This window comes from Vanessa tameamea, chromosome 29 (genome assembly GCF_037043105.1).
Source record: "Vanessa tameamea isolate UH-Manoa-2023 chromosome 29, ilVanTame1 primary haplotype, whole genome shotgun sequence".
NCBI lineage: Eukaryota > Metazoa > Arthropoda > Insecta > Lepidoptera > Nymphalidae > Vanessa > Vanessa tameamea.
In genome coordinates, this window is record NC_087337.1 from 1,866,132 (window position 1) to 1,884,558 (window position 18,427).

The following is an 18,427-nucleotide window of genomic DNA, read 5'->3' on the forward strand; positions in this document are numbered from 1 at the left end:
CGTGACTACGACATATTACTATGAAATGTTACAAAGAACTACAACCAAGCTCAACAATATGCATAGAAATCTCTATTTCTCAGGACTATTTTCACTACAAGAATGATTGTAAATCTGATTTTTGACATCGATACAGTATGTTCTAATTGTGAAATGCACCCTTGTCTAGTTCAACCAGTCACAAACATGCAGTGACGTATTTGTCAGAGGGTATCACCATAGGGTTAATAGCCCAGGGAAATGCGTCCTCTTTTTTATTATTACTCTGAAATTTCGGAGATTTCTGAAAATTGTCTCACTTTTATGCGATTAAAAAAGAATTCATCAAAGTTATAGTTTAGAGGTTAGGTTGTATGTTATATCTACTCTCCTGTAGCAATTTATTTTAATAACAACGAACAACAGGAATTTATTTACGTTAAATAAATATAGTATGAATATGTGATATTTTTATTATTTTTGATTAAACATATTTCGTATATTAATATAAATATTTTCTACGTGACCAAAAACGTCTTATAATGTTCTAGATTCTTCGACGGTTAAAAATAATCTTGGCGTCTATCGACGGTGGCATTTCTTTTCATCTGACTTGTCTATTCCGTTATCTAGTTTTCCATTTTTTCGTACAAAATCTGATATTACCATTCGTTCTTCTTGATAACGATATAATTAATTATTGAAACATCTATAGGCTATTCCAATCAAAGAAGTTAAAAAGAAATTTACAATTTTGTAATTTAATTGAAGCGATATCAAGATTTATTCATTATGATTTGCGATAAACGGAGTCTTCATTGTTGACAAAGTGTTTATCGGAACTTTAGTAGTGGAATAGTGTTGTGTTATAAATAAATACATATAAAATAATAATTGTTTGTAATGCATAATATAGCTGTGCTATTAGCAAATCGTATGGTATACGTTAATATAATGTTTATTTCTTATTTTTTACTCTTTGTTCAATTGGAATAGGCTATAGAAGTTTTGGTAAAAATACTTATAGAAGAAGATCAGATCGTTAGAATTCAAGAGAGATGTACTATTTCGCATTTAGTATTTTTCGTCTAGAACATGAAAATTGTTACAATTAAAACGTGGAAAATTGTGTTCATAAGTTGGTATTATTTTTATTTTATAATTTATCCGTGTTGTGCAGTATAATTTTTTTTTAATATTGATTTCGATTTAGAGAAAATTATCCAGGAACTCTTTCTAAATTTGTCTGCAAAGTTTCCAAATATTTCTAAGAAATGTTCAGTAATAGGAAATAAAAAGTAATTGTGTGAAAGACGATATGGTTAGAAAGAATGTTACTCGTGAGATGACAGAGAAGTATGGAAGAAGAAAACATGTTGCGCCGACCCCAAGTAAAATTGGCATAAGGGGAGGAGGATGATGTACAGTAATAGGAAAAATACTAAAGATATGTCTTTAAAATGTTATTTAAGTCGTAAAATAATTTTCATTCATTTCAACTTTAAATCTTAAAGTACTTACATTTGTTTCTGTGGATTTGAAACATTTCTGCATAACACGGTCTAATGGTGTGATTATTTTCGTGATAAATGTCTATGTGTGATACGAAATAACCGAATCTGACTATGTCAAAAATTTCGAAACACGACTGCCCGGCAAATAAACTAAACAGTAAAGAAAATATACCTAGTGTCATTTAGGATGCCAGAAAGCTTTTAAAAGTTACGGCAAAAGAAAGTAGCTCACATAAATGAAAACGTTACCCTTTTTTTTTGGGCAGTCCTGTAAAAGTATTGACAATTGGATCTCTTTTGTTTGATAGATTAAATATAAATATTGATATTGAGATTTTTGTATAGATTTCGAATGATATACAGTATAGTTAAGGATGTACGCAATAAATTCACCTTGTGAATCTCTATGTTGTAAAATCGTACTTGAAATTTTATCATTCGATCTTAGTCTACTTCATGTTCATGTTTAATATCTTAAATAAACTATTTCTTCGCATTTGTTGTTTCTCTCTCCTTCATTTCGACGTTATCTATATTTTATATTACTATCTACTTATCTATATTTTATGTGATATTATTGCAGCCGTTGTAGTTTTTGATTTAAGATCGTTTGGCTTTAAGTGGTTATCACTATAGTGTTAATAAAATAAATAATATCTTAAAGCAAAATCTTGGTGTAAATTTATGAGCGCTACTATACACGAAATCTCACTTGTAAAGTGTTCTGTGCCTCTTGTTACAATTTATAAAAAATCTCGATTAAGTATAGATTATAGATACACCGTCGTTTCGAAAATTCATAAGATTATTTATGGAATTAGAACTGTTTTGTTAATTCGAAACTACAAAAAAGAATATTACATTTATTCAAAATATAAATCAATTTCAAAATTAGATTTATAACGTTGATTTTCTTTAAATATATTCAACATTCGACTTAGAAAATTTACTTATTTGCGTCTACTTCATATAACAAACTTAAACTGAACCAAAAAGCTATAATATTTATACTAATTAGAATCTAATTAAAACCTTTTGCTCTTGAACTGTTTTAAACCTAACGAGTCTAGATTACATGACAATAAAAGTGAAATTTTCTTTGTAGGTAGACAACCGGACGGTAAAGCAAAAACTAAAGGTGAAACAGTGAAGCGCGTAACAAAATTGACTAAGAGAATTGTCAAAAATGAAAAAGAAGTCGAGATACCGAAAGGTCGACAAGGGAGTATCGAATTATCGAGACATTTGATCAATGTTAGGGAAATACTAACCTGGTCCAATGCGACGCCAATTCGAAGTCATACGGATATCGGTTATTTGTGCTGTTACTGTGATGATTACTATCAAGAACCAGCTGATTTGAAACAACACACGCTAGAGAACCACGAAGGCATAAATAATTCCAGTTTCACGAAACGCAGGGATCTCAACGCGTTTTATGTTAAAGTAGACATCACAGGACTTCAGTGTAGATTATGTGATGATGATATAGAATCAATTGATCACCTTATCGTTCACCTCAAGGACGTACACAAAAAACGGCTGTTTACAGACATCAAAAATCATTTGATAGCGTTCAAATTTGAAACGGAAACATTACAATGTTTCGTTTGTTCGACGAAATTCAACAGATTCAAAGGTTTACTCGAACATATGAATCTACATTGTAGGAATTTTATTTGTAACGTGTGCGATGCTGGCTTCGTAAATCGGAAACGACTTTTCGTTCATCAGGAGAAGCATAAAACCGGTATATTCCAGTGCGAAGTATGCTCGGAGGAATTCTCCACGCTGCCGAAGAAGAAACTCCATATAAAGTCCATTCACAAACCTGTCAAGTTTCGGAATAAATGTGGTTATTGCAACGAGACGTTTAAGGATTATCATCAGAAATTAAAACACTTGACAGTTGTGCACCAAGTCGAACAAAATGCGTATAAGTGTGATGCCTGTGATCGGATATATCGTAGTCGAAAATCGTTCAGGGTCCACATCCAGAGAGACCATTTACTGCAGCGGCCGCACCATTGCACGGAATGCGATAAGAACTTCTATTCGGGTTCCGCTTTGAAATGCCACATGTTAAAGCACACGGGCGTAAGGGAATTCCAGTGCGATGTATGTTTGAAATCGTACGGTCGTAAATCAACCCTGCGTGATCATATGCGCATACATTCAGACGACAGACGATTTAAATGCGAGCACTGTGGTCAGGCGTTTGTGCAAAAGTGCAGCTGGCGTGGTCACATGCGCGCGAAACACGGGGAAGAAGTCTGAGGAAAATGTATAAGGTTTATTAATTTCGTTACCAAATTAATGATGTTTTCGCATGATGCGATTTATTTCTACGGTTATTATTAGTTATATACGTTGTGTATGTATGTATGTATGTACCTTATTTCAAAGGAATAAAAGCTAGATTTGATGTTACGAGTGTTTGATACTTATAGCTCCTCTAATAATTATCGCGTAACGTTTTCAAGCGACTCCATTCGCCGTATGTATAAACAAATTCTAAATGTTTCACTTCATGAACTTAATAACAATTTTTTCTAATTGTTTTTTTTTTTTAAAGATTATTAGCAATTCATCAAATTAATTAAAGAATTAGAATTATTACTTATATTCCTATTTACCCATCCTTTTAAGCTTATCACTTGTGTTAGGAGTGGGGACGACAATAGCCCAAGGGGTCAGGATTGATCCTGCGATCTTTTACCATAAACCATTGCGCTATTGACGCTGCAAAATTTGAATCAATGAGTAGCAAAATTTGAATTATATCTGATATACAGAACCATCTCATGATGATTCTGGCTGTGCAGTGACATAGAGTTATGTTTCGGTCATAATATTCTCTATCAAGGCTCGCGCGTTTTTCGAGGCATACAATCTATCTGGGTAAATCTTAATCTACTTATGTTAATCAAATACTAGTAAACTTCGCGTTTACTCAAAGGATTTTTTAGGAATTTCGAAACCTATGATAGGATTTATTTTACAAGTACAAGTTCATGCGTTGAAGATGTTATTAAATGATGAGAATTATTTATATATATATATGTAGATTTTGATTCTTTTGCCTTTTCTACTTCCAATTCTGATATGATGAATAGACCAATTAAATCAAAAATATTTTCAGTTATTTTTAAGTACATATTATAGGAATGAAAATTGACAAACAGCGTAAAAACTTTAACAATGTACCCATAATTATTCTACTCATATCAATTTAGACAAATATTTTTCTCATAAATAATAAAAGTATTACTGTTGTACACAATCGGCTTTTACCGTTGTTGAGATTGATCGAACGCTTCGAATTAGTCCTTTACACTTAGAAAATAATATCATTTCTGGTCTTATACGTATTGTTATAATTTTTAAAAACTGATACCAAAAGATGTCAAAGAACCTATTAAATTAAATCTTACGTATGCTTATTCTTAAAACAACTATATTAATCACTCACTTATTAAATGTACAATATTTATATACTCAACTTTACAATGTTTGAGTTTATAATATATATTATACTTATACAAATAAATATACGAAAAGTTGATATCATTTATTATTCTCTAATTACAATTTATCAATACAATTCATTCGTTTATATTCTTAAATTTGACACGTTATAATAAATAAAGTGTATGTGTTTTAGCGGGTATCTAATATTGAAAGTATATGTCACCGTAGAATTGAAAATACTGTTAGATTATAATCTATCTTGCGCAATTGTAAACTGTCGAAAGATTGTGAACCGTAACACGCTGTTTACAATTTAACGCATTTTCGGTAGATTATAATCTATCGAAGTGCGTAATTTCAGTTAAATTATGAACACTGACCTAACCGAAAAATCATATACTATCGAAATTTTTGACTCTTTATTTTAAGTTAATCACCGTTCACAATATTTACAATATTTCGACAGTTTACAATCTCGCGAGATAGATTATAATCTAACGGTATTTAGAATTTTACGGTGATATATATAATTTAAGCGTATTTATGACGTCATATAAACATCAGCTGATCATCCCGACTTTGTAATTGTTAAATTTATACTAAGTTCCTTCAAATTCTCCCCAATTTCAACTTTATAATGAAAATTTCCAAGTGTCAGCATTCTAGATCCGGTAGTTTTAACTGTGTGTTGATAATCTGGACGAACAATTTTATAAGTATAGATTTATTGCATTTATAGCAAAGATATTTTTAAATTTGTTATAGTCCTTTTGATAATCAAAACATACTTAAAGTAGGCTTTTACAAGGACTTTTGAATCGTTTTACAAAACTATATTACGGTAATTTACCACCAGTTCAGAATGTAGATTCTACCGAGAAGAACCGGCAAGAAACTCAGTAGTTACTGTACTATATGAAAAGCAGAAATCATGTACGTCTTAAGAATGTCGTACATATTAACTAATTCAAGATATTTTGTATATATTTTATAAAATTATATTTAGGGTCGGATTTAAAGGTTTAGAATTCATGGGGGTAATAACATGTAACCTCCGAAGGGAAGTGGGGATTTTATTAAACTCGAATTGGAGGAAGCATATTTTTAAGTTTTGGAATTATTTTAACAAATTAAAAATTGATTTTTTTCTAGAATTACTTTGTGAATGTGAACGATTTTTTCTCTTTGATAAAAGGGATGGTTTTTTCTTCTCTATAAAAATTAACAATACAATGGTGGCGTTCGGGCTAGAGCTCCTGTTCCCCCTGAATCCGTCCCTGAGTATATCGATATTAATGTTACCACTCAACAGTGAACGTTTTCTTTGTAGGTGATGAACAAATAATCATCGTATCTGGAGAAAAGGCCGAAGAGCTCCTACACAAATTACAAGTCAAGTCAAGCGTAAATAGCACAGCGCGTGGCCGTAATAAGAAAACTCCTAAAAATAAAATAGATGACAAATGTATGCTAGAAGTTGAGAAACATCGGAGCAATATGACGGAAATATTGTTGAATTCAAACGCTACGCCGATACGGTTTCGTGGTGATATAGGATACGCTTGTTGCTTTTGTACCGAACAGTTTCCTGATCCTGCGGATTTAAAAAGGCACACAATTGAAGGACATGATGCGAAGAGTATTAAACAAGTTGTCCAAGAAATGCGCGTGTACACAGTCAAATTAGACATAACGGAATTGAAGTGTAACCTGTGTCAAAACGATCTACCATCAATAGATAAATTAATAGACCACTTAATAGATGAACATCAGCATGTTATCTACACGGATATCAAAAATCACATGGTACCATTTAAGTTTCAAGGCGAAGAGCTGAAGTGTGCGTTGTGTTCGACGAAATTCACGAAATTCAGAAATTTGACGGAACATATGAATACACATTTTCGTAATTACGTTTGTGACGTCTGCGGTGCTGGATTCGTCAACCGTGACATACTAAGGAGTCACTTGAGAATACACAAAACAGGTTTGTTTTCGTGCGATTTCTGTTCGAAGACGTTTAACACGAGAGTTAAAAAACAGTCACATATAAATATTGTACACAGGCGGCTTTACATGACGAGAAAATGCGGGTACTGTAACGAACTGTTCGACGATTACCACAAGAAAAGTGATCACCTGGCTAAATATCATGGAGTTACACCGACAGTGTTGAAATGTGATTCCTGCGATAAGACGTTCACAAATCAGCAAGGATTGAGACGGCACACCAGACGGGACCATTTGATGGAGAGGAACTTTGAGTGCAAAGTTTGTGGCATGAAGTTCTTCAGTAGCGAAAATTTGAACAAGCACATGTTGAAACATACAGGCGAGCGACATTTCCACTGTAGCTTATGTGGAAAATCGTTCGCTCGTAAATTCACCCTGAAACAACATATGCGAGTACACACGAAGGAACGAAGGAGCCCTGTTCGAACATCCGCTAAATATTTGGTCATTGATGATAATATTGAATCGGACGCTGATGAAACTATAGCTTAAGAACTTTGATATTATGACATTATAAATATAGATATTATTATTTGGATATCGAGTTTTTCTTATATATTATCTATATTGATCACTTGGAATGCGTTTGAAAGATCTTAAACACCGATTTAATTGCAAACGAAATTGCTTTTATATGATTTTTTTTAAGGACTATTTTGTTCCATTCAATCTCCTTTCTTAAATCTTTATGAATTTTGTTTGTACGTTACATACAACATTAACAACAATATTAACAGCCTGTAAATTTCCCACTGCTGGGCTAAGGCCTCCTCTCATTTTTGAGGAGAAGGTTTGGAGCATATTCCACCACGCTGCTCCAATGCGGGTTGGTGGATATACATGTAGCAGAATTTCGTTGAAAGTATACACATGCAGGTTTTCTCGCGATGCTTTCCTTCACCGCCGAGCACGAGATGAATTATAAACACAAATTAAGGGTTTGAACTCGCAATCATCGATTAAGATGCACGCGTTCTAAGTATTTGTAACTGGCTATCACCAACGCCCAATTAAATTAGAAAATAAAGGATATTTATTATTGTATACAATCTTCTGAACTCATTACAATACCTGCACCTAACATGATATATACAAAATACTTTACTGAGGTAATATATATAAATGAATGATCTATATGAGTCACTTCTGATCGTAATACATAAACATACATAATCAGCCTGTAAATTTCCCACTGCTGGGCTAAGGCCTCCTCTCCCGTTGAGGAGAAGGTATGGAGCATATTCCACCACGCTGCTCCAATGCGGGTTGGTGGAATACACATGTGGCAGAATTTCGTTGAAATTAGACACATGCAGGTTTCCTCACGATGTTTTCCTTCACCGCCGAGCACGAGATGAATTAATAAACACAAATTAAGCACATGAAAATTCAGTGGTGCCTGCCTGGGTTTGAACCCGAAATCATCGGTTAAGATGCACGCGTTCTAACCACTGGGCCATCTCGGCTCTTTGTCCATCGTAATACTCAAATATAAATGAATGGGAATGATTCTTACGAAATACGAGACAGATAATACTTTAAACACAAATTTGAATATTTCAAAGATTCGTAAACGCTTAAACACGGAACTCGGATGAGTTGTAACAAAATAACTTTATTGTTAACAAAAAAAAATTACTTAATAAATTTATTATAAGAGTATTTATTGATGACAAAAAACTTTTATCAATTTCTGGTTTGCGTAATATTTTCACAAGATAGTATTTTTTATTTCGTTCAGGAAACAAACAGTTCAAAGCAACACATTTAAACAAAATACAACGAGAAAACATTGACCTGTACAGTTTCCAAAAGTAAACAATCAAATTAAAAAAGAAGTTAAATTAAAATTCAAGTAAAAAATTAATTACAATTAACTAAAATATCAGCAGCGACTAGGACAATTCTACAAAAAAACGTGTGCGTCTTGGTACGCCCGACATAAGTGATAACATTAAAAAAAAACGTGAGTCTGAAATGCGGCTAGCGCTGTGGGTTAGAGTGAGAGAGGAAGAGCAGACCTACGCGCTGTCGTATGTATAAGAGAAAGGGAAGCCAGACAGACCGGTGCCGTAACGCGTTACGTAACAGCGATCTACCCTCCCATAATAAGCTATCATTTCAAAGAAATATAACAGTGATACGCCTGACTTCATTTCGTGCTGTCTCCCAGCAAAAGTGAATAAATTTAAAACCTGACATCTGTCAGTTTGACATTATAACTTTTAGAAAGTCCGAATAGTTATCCGTTTATTGTAAATATTTAGTTACAGAAATTAAAATTGTACGAGATACCATGGCGCATCCTTGTGAAACTTATATCTGTTATAATTTAATTTAATGAATACTTATATTTCTGCATTTACTGAAATTGTCTAGTGACGCAAACGTACATCAATAAATATGATCCGTTACATAATATTATGTTGTACAGGGGTGCTATTTCGATCATCAAGGAACATTTACTCTTAGGGGAAGATTTTATCTTCTCAAATGTTTCTGCTAGAAAACTCTATGGCATTTGTTTACCTTAGAATATATGTATTATATTTAAGTATATGGTCGTAAATGCAGCCTCTACATAGTAGATCTGCCCATCGTAAAAATTCAGTAACAGCAATTTTTCTTTTTAGGTAAACTCTCCGAAAGTGTAAACAAGGAAGATGTAGAAGATAATAAAAATAGATCAACTGAAGAAAATATGATTAAAATAGAAATAACAAGAGAATCTAAAAAGAGAACGAATGTTAAATCGTTAAAGAAGATAAAGTTAAAACCAATCAAAGAATTATCAAAGCACCATCACAATATAAAGGAGGTACTCCAATGGTCCAACACCACCCCTATTCATGGTAAAAGTGACCTGGGCTACTTGTGCTGTTACTGCTCAGATCAATTCCCAGATCCAGCTGATTTAAAAAAGCACACGTTGCAGCTACATAAAAACGACCCCAAACCAAAATTCTTACAGAAGCGAGACCTCAAAAAATATCACGTAAAAGTAGATATAACGGGATTGCAATGCGACATTTGTAAACTTAACATACAAAGTATAGATGATCTGATTGATCATTTGAGAAATATGCACGATCGAAAGATTTACACGGATGTCAAGAACCATATTGTTTCGTTCAAATTTGAAGAGTCTATTGCCAATGAGCTAAAGTGCATCGTCTGTTCAAATACTTACACGAAATTTAAGATTCTTTTCGAGCACATGCACAAGCATTCAAGGAATTACGTTTGTGATGTATGCAGCGCCGGTTTTATAAATAATAGAGCGTTGCTGAATCATCAAAAGCGACACAATCTCGGCGAGTTCAAATGTGAACACTGTGACAAAGTATTTGACAATCTCCACAAGAAGAACTCGCACGTGACAACCGTGCACGTGCATGGATATTTACTAAATAAATGCGGGTACTGCAATCAAAAGTTTGCGGGGTATAGAACGAAAGCGGAACATTTAAGAACGGCTCACGGTATAACAGAACGTGCTAAGTGTCAGGCATGCGAGAAGAGTTTTTCCACAAAAGATTCCTTGAACAAACACATAAAACGCCACCATCTAATGGACTATCGATACAGTTGCACCCTTTGCGACATGAAGTTTCACGCTAATAAGAGCTTAGAGGAGCATATGGTGAAGCACACGAAGACTCGTAGCTTCCAATGCAAGGTCTGTTTCAAGCGATATGGAAGACAACAGACGTTGAAGGAGCATATGCGTATCCATGACAACGATAGGAGATTCAAATGCGAACACTGTGTGATGGCGTTTGTCCAAAAATGCAGTTGGCGTCGACACATGCAGGCCAAGCATGACGATCAAGTATAAGAAATATTCTCATTGATCCATGTCACGGCAGATGATTGTCAACTAAGTGTTGTGGATTTATGTATTAGTATGTTTCATGTTAGTGAACTTGAACAATGAAATTGTTATTGTAAATTAAATATAATATATTAAACAAAATGTTTGCATATATCTAGTTCTAGTAAAAATAAAGTTGATATCAGATGATGAGTTTTGTATTTAAATGTCCAAACGAAAAGTTTTGTAGGAAAATTTTTGTTTTCTAAAGACGGGTAAGAACGTTTAATCTTTTGAGATACTTTTTTTCTGGTCATGGATATGATCCATTTCTTTCGTCTGAGTCGCTTCGCTGATTACAGAACGGTCGTGGTCGTCCCTGCATTGCAGTGGCACGCTTGATAATTACGATCCATCTAAATATTTTAAATTAATAAGACAGTTCATCCAAACATTTTAGTTTATATGGTGCTTAGACATTGACCATCTCGTTGGTCTGGTGACTAGATATAAGGTCGCAGATTCTGAGGTCCTGGGTGCAACACTCAGGTCGGGCCTATATAAAATAATTGAGTTTTCCCGGAGTGTAGAAGTTGGAAATGTGTACACTTCCGTGTCGGGGAAAACACGTACAGATTTTGGGCCTGCGCCTGGACTCTTTTGAGTCGGTGACGGATTAAGATTTTCATGGGATTAAAACGAATGACTTTTTTTAAAAAGCGAAGATTTTAGGTTTATGTAATTGTTAATGATCTAATTTCACCTAGAATAAAATCTTCTGAAAGAAGAAACATTGTAATGATTTTTTTATTTAAGCATGGATGAGCTAAATTAGGACTGATTATGTTATAGCAGCTCAAATTTTTTAGAATACTTGTGACGAAATTCGTTGCTGAGTGATTTTAAACTCTTAACTTTTTAATTATTTTTTTTTTTATCAAAACTGTAAACATCATTACAGGACATGATTGTCCTCAGTTTATAATACAGCTCTTTTAATAGCAATATTTCAAATAAGTTACGTTGTATAGGATATAGTTCAGGTGGCTATCTCTGTAAGCTCACTCAGGCTGCAACAAAACAAATCTACCCTGTCGGCTATCACGTTGAGGGTAGGTAGCGCGCGTCAGCGGCGCCTTCTTGAGCAACTTGGTTCGCCAGCAACGGCCTTCGACAAACATATCTATCTCGGGCGCACAGACTCAATTTATTAGACAGAATTAATAATAAATAATAATAATAATAAATATTGGACAACATCACATACATTACTCTGATCCCAATGTAGATAGCTAGAGCACTTGTGTTATGGAAATCAGAAGTAACGACGGTACCACAAACACCCAGACCCAAGACAACATAGAAAACTAATGAACTTTTTCTACATTGACTCGGCCGGGGATCGAACCCGGGACCTCGGAGTGGCGTACCCATGAAAACCGGTGTACACACTACTCGACCACGGAGGTCGTCTTAATTAAAATATGTATTGAGTTATTTATTTAGTATATAACCTTTAAAAACTAATATTACAGTCAATGAGACGGTTACTTACAAAAATTTCGAAGACGGGCTTGTTAAAGTGTACTAAAAATTGGAAAAACCTTGAAAGAAGGCAAAAATATTGCTAATGTATATTATGGATCGAGTTACTTGCACGTGGTAATGTCTAGTCATTGTAAGTGTTGTGTTAAACAATTTAGCTTTCAATTTTTATCCATATCGGGTGCGACGTGATGTCCGACGTGACGACCGTTTCCGTGACGTCACTAATCGGAGTGCTTATGTTGGATAGCACACTTATATTTATTGTGATGCAAATGTAAGCGCGATTTGAATCACAAGTAACACCATCTGTTACTGAATAGCAATAACTAACAATTTAAAATAATATTAAAAAATTAATTTGATTATCTTGAACACACGTTTACCGGTTAAGTGTAGAGGATTACAATCTTTTGCATTAAATAATATATGTAATATTAAAAAAAAAAACTCATTAAATACAATTTAATGGATAATTATATTTTACAAACAACTATGTTATTAAAAAAAGTCTGCGTTTGACTTATATTTATATACATACGTTTTATGTTCAGGGACGAAATTAATTATTCATTTTAGTAAGTGCTTTAAAACAGGATCGAAATAAATCACTTAGGGTAACACCATTTGGGATTGAAAAATATCTATTCGCCATGTTTTTTGCCAAACGGAACACGTGAAGCAATAAATAATCCATGCTTTTCTTTATAGGTTTAAGAAGATCTCAAAACCAATTTTATTTAGAAGATACTATAGACCCTAAACATGAAAACGACGAAGGAAAGATTAAACTAAAAAAGGGCGGTGAATTGCAAAAACATCGATCCAATATGAAGGAAATACTTATGAATTCCAATGCAACACCGATTCGGTGCCGCGGCGGTGTCGGTTACGCTTGCTGCTTTTGCAAAGAACAATTCCCCGAGCCCGCAGATCTAAAGAGGCACACAATGGAATCCCATGATGTAAAAACTAAATTGAATTTCATGAAAGGCAAGGACATGTACAAGTTTCACGTGAAATTGGATATAACAGAACTGAAATGTACTGTGTGCTATGATAATATGGACACTTTGGAGACGCTTATCGATCATTTGAAAAATGTTCATGGTAAAAAAATGTTTACTGACATTAAAAATCAAGTGTTACCATTTAAATTTGATACAGAAAGACTAATGTGTTTCATATGCATGAATGTCTATCACAAGTTCAAGTCGCTGCTAGAACACATGAATATACATTATAGGAATTATGTATGCGAAGTTTGTAATGCTGGGTTCGTGAGTCGCGCAATTCTAGCTCAGCACGCGGAGAGCCATAAACTTGGGACGTTTAAATGCGATTATTGTCCAAAAATATTCGATACATTAAGAAAGAAGAGGTCACATGAAAAATGCGTGCACACGCATTCAGAGATGCTGAATAAATGCGGCTATTGCGATGAAAAGTTTAAGGATTACAGGAAGAAGGAGAAACATCTTGTCAATGTGCACGGAATCAGTAATCTTTTGAAATGTCAAGCTTGCGAAAAAACTTTCGCAAATCAGAAAGAGCACACGATTCATATAAAACGACTCCACCTGATGGATAGGAGACACAGTTGTAGCGAGTGTGAAATGACGTTCTTTTCCTCTGCTGAATTGAAGAGTCATCTGGTGAAGCATACGGGGTTAAGGAAATTCGAATGTGAGGTGTGTCACAAGGCATATGGCAGGAAGAAAACCTTGCGTGAACACATGCGTATACATGCAGATGACAGGCGTTTTAAGTGCGAGCACTGCGGGCAGGCGTTTGTCCAGAAGTGCAGCTGGCGCGGACACGTGCGCGCGAAACACGGAGAGCAAGTGTAGACTTTGATCCGTCTAATTATCTTTTGTTATTTATAGTAAGGTCGATGTTTAGATTTACTAATTTTAAAAAATAAATCTATTTTTATGTTATACTGTTTTAATATTTAATATCTTTTAAATTATATGACAATTTGTTTATTAAAAATAGTTACGTGTTCAAAAATTGGTCTGGAACTCTTTTGGTTCTACCCTCTGTTATTACCTACTTTAAAAAAAACCTATGTAGTCTAGGTAAGACTCCATTACTAATTCCTAGATTATTAATTATATAAGTCTTTTATTTTGAAAGAAAAGTTAAAAGTGAATAATACGAAATTTTCTTTGTAGGTAAAAGAGAAGTCAAATCAGAGTCATCTGTCGTAAAGATCAGAATTAAAGAAGAGAAAAAACGGAGTAAAATTAAAGTAGTTGCGATCAAAAAATTATCGGAGTACCAAGCGGATATACAGAAACATAGAGCCAACGTTAAAGAAATATTACAAAGTTCAAACGCAACGCCGATCCGTGGTCACACCGACAACGGTTACGGCTGCAGTTTTTGTTCGACCCAATATCGGGATCCTGATGAATTGAAAAAGCATAGCCTAGAACATACATCTACTCTGAATACCCAAAATGTACTAATGTTAGTGCCGCGAGATCTGAATCAACTATGCATAAAATTAGATATCACTGAACTCACGTGTAAATTATGCGAAAACAATATCTATTCAATCGAGGATCTGATCGATCACTTGAAAAAAATTCACAAGAAACAAATTTACACAGACATAGTACAACAAATGTTACCGTTCAAATTCGACAGCGAAAACCTTCAATGTTACATTTGTAAGAATATATTCAATAAATTCAAAAAGTTAATGGAACACATGAACGTGCATTACAGCAATTTCATGTGTGACGTCTGCGATGCTGGTTTCGTGAACAGGAGAAAGCTGTACTATCACAAAGTCGCACACAACACGGGGACATTCTCGTGCAGTCAGTGTCCAAAAGTATTTACCACGTACAACAAAAAGAGATGCCACGAGAGACAGTACCATGACAAGGCGATGCTAGTAAACAAATGTGGTCTTTGCAACGCGCTGTTCAAAAATAATCGTCAGAAAGACAAGCACTTGGTGAAGGAGCACGGCGTGTCGTCGTTCGCGAGAAAGTGCCAAGCTTGCGACAAAATGTTCGTGCATCAGAACGCATTGATGATTCACATGAAAAGGCACCACCTAGTGGAAAGACCTCATAAATGTACGGAATGTGGTAAAGGCTTCTTTTCGACGACTGAATTAAGAGCTCACATGGTCAAACATACCGGACAGAGGGAGTATAAGTGTGATATTTGCCTAAAATCATATGCAAGGAAATGGACGCTGCACGAACACATGCGGATACACGCGAATGACAGGCGATTCAAGTGCGAGCTCTGCGGGCAGGCGTTCGTGCAGAAGTGCAGCTGGCGCGGACACATGCGGGCGAAGCATGGGGAGCAAGTTTGAACGGTTACGGTTATCACTTTATTCGGAATTAATTGGTTAAATTTGATTAATAAATTATTACTAAAATGATAATTTTTAAATTTATTTTTCGATTACGGCAACACTAATAAAACATTACCTTTTATCGCAGCTTTATAAAGCGTATTCGTTATAATATATCAATTTGTAATATTTATTGTCATTAAATTGAACTGATTTGATAAGAACCGTTACCACAACCTTCAAATACATATTTTTATTGAAATCTATAATAAGTTTCAAAAATAATTCAATATAAGTAAATTATCAATACTCAGAAATCAAATTAATATTCAACTAACAAATATTTAAAATATAATTATACATTTATTTGCAAAGCAAACACGAACTAATACTTTCTTAAATCGAAAAAATAACTAATGACAATGCATAGAAAAAAAGACGTCATAAATGCAAACTCTAAATTATACAAATCAAGTAACTACATAAGTTGTAAACTGCACGGTGACCACTTAGCTTTTGTCAAGGTTTTGGACCTGATGCTGATTTTCAGTGGCCCGAGTGCGTAGAAACGCTCGGAGCGCAGTGCCAGTGTAGCTCACAATATCTTATTCCAACTTTATTTTATTACAATATTAAAATAAACGATGTTTCATGAGGACGTCAACATTAAATAATTTATGATTTTCTTTGTAGGTGCACTTCGTAAAACCAACAAAAAAGAGAAACCGTTGTCGAAAAAAGACATAGAAGAGTCCGTAGAGCGAATAAATGCCCGAAATACAAGTCTACCTAAAGTAAGGCAGGGGGAACAATTGGAAAAACATCGTACAAACGTCAGAGAAATTATACTTTGGACGAATGCGACACCGATACGCTGCAGAGGCGGCATCGGATACGCGTGCTGTTTCTGTACAAACCAGTTCCCAGATCCTGCTGATTTGAAAAGACATACAATAGAAGATCATAACGATGAAACCAAATCCATATTCATGAAAGGAAGGGACATGTACGGCTATCTAGTGAAGCTGGACATCACAGCGCTGCAGTGCAAACTGTGTGCGACGAAAATGGATACGCTCGAACGAATAATGGATCATTTAAAGGATAAGCACGATAAAAATATAAGCACGGATATACCAAATCACATATTGCCTTTCAAATTCGACAGCGAAAATCTCCGATGCTTCATGTGTCATAATGTTTTCAACAAATTCAAGGCGTTACAGGAACACATGCACACACACTACAGAAACTACATTTGTAAAGTTTGTGACGCTGGCTTTGTGAACCGTCACCTTTTGTTATGTCACAACGAAGGTCACAAGACTGGAACGTTTGCTTGTGATCAGTGCAGCCAAGTCTTCGATACGATACGTAAGAGAAAACTTCACGAAAGAAAAGTTCATAACGGTTTAAACATGCCCCATAAGTGTGGATACTGTAATGAGCGATTCAAAGAGAACTGTCATAAGAATGAGCATTTGGCAAAAGTTCACGGTGTTGTGGGACCTTTAATTAAATGCCAAGCTTGTGACAGAACCTTCGCGAGTCAGCAGACTTGGTTGCTGCACATGAAGAAGTATCATTTGATGGAAAGGCAGCACAAGTGCACGAGATGTGAAAAGGAGTTCTTCTCGAAGAGGGAGCTTACCGATCATATGGTTAAACATACTGGGACGAGGGAGTACAGGTGTGACTTGTGTTTCAAGTCCTACGGGAGATTGAAGACGCTCAAGGAACATATACGTCGACTACACCCAGAAGACAGGGACTTCAAGTGTCTCCATTGTGGACAATCTTTTGATAAAAGTTTTGCTTTAAAATGTCATATCAGCGCTAAGCACGGAGATATCATCTAACCTTGCATTATTTTTTAATCGATTTTGTATTGCTGCTTATAAATATATTGTTATAAAATAATTATACATACAAGAGATCAAATGAAGTAAATAATCCTATTATTTAAATAAATACATTTTATTTTTATTATAAAAAAATAATTGCCTTTCAATTTTCTAGTAATTAGGATAGACTTAAAAGAATTTATGATAATCGTCCATTGACGTTTAAATATATAAAATAGTTCTATATAAAGTAAAAGTTGTTGGGTTTTATAATATAGTGAATTGCGTTTAAACTTGCAACAAACAAACAAATGAAACTAATATTATTTTTCAAACAAATGTATGTACGACGCATAAAAACAAGGTTGTGTGTCTTAGTCAGTGTGTGAGTTTGTGTTTGATTTACTAACGAAAACCAAGTACACTATGGTGATACAGAATTAATATATTTTTTACAATAACACAATTATTTCTTTAACGTTTTTACCACGATATATCGAATTTTCCGTACATTCTTGAAATGATTTTGAAAGATAACTTTGTTATGGAAATTCTCATCCTTAAATAGTCTTAATACATTCTTGAATGTTTTCTCAAATACATACAATTTTGGTCATATACAAATTTACGTAGAACTGCTTTTTCACGACACAGATGATATACGAACAACAGATTAAGTGCATTTACTTAATAATTTTATAGTTAGAAAAAAAATTCGCTACCAATTGTTTTTTTTTCAATTTCAAATTCAATTATTCGTTATTTTTCTTTTTTCTTAAGAAAAATTAATTAGTATTTAATGTAACTTAAATCAACATAACTATTCATGTTGGGTCTTGTTATAAATATATGGAAATTAAATTATCGTAAAAACACTCACATCGTCATTTTAGAGATTTATAGATTTTGTTTAAAAATTAAA

General features: G+C 34.1%; 1 protein-coding gene across 8 annotated transcripts in view; it reads left to right on the forward strand.

Moving 5' to 3' along the window:
* The window catches only part of LOC113395864 (zinc finger protein 732-like), a 45,144-nt gene that overhangs the window by 20,899 nt on the left and 5,818 nt on the right, over positions 1-18,427 (forward strand). The window contains exon 5 of one of the 8 annotated variants that reach the window (XM_026633575.2): positions 16,355-17,615. The exons of 3 other annotated variants lie outside the window; for them this stretch is intronic. In XM_026633575.2, the coding sequence (XP_026489360.2) occupies positions 16,355-17,520 (1,166 nt within the window). In that variant the 3' untranslated portion in view covers positions 17,521-17,615. Of the gene's footprint in view, positions 1-2,598; positions 3,828-6,294; positions 7,489-13,047; positions 14,277-14,513; positions 15,695-16,354; positions 17,616-18,427 lie in introns of those variants that run through there. 4 more of the 8 variants (XM_064219903.1, XM_064219904.1, XM_026633572.2 and 1 more) reach the window with 4 other exon arrangements.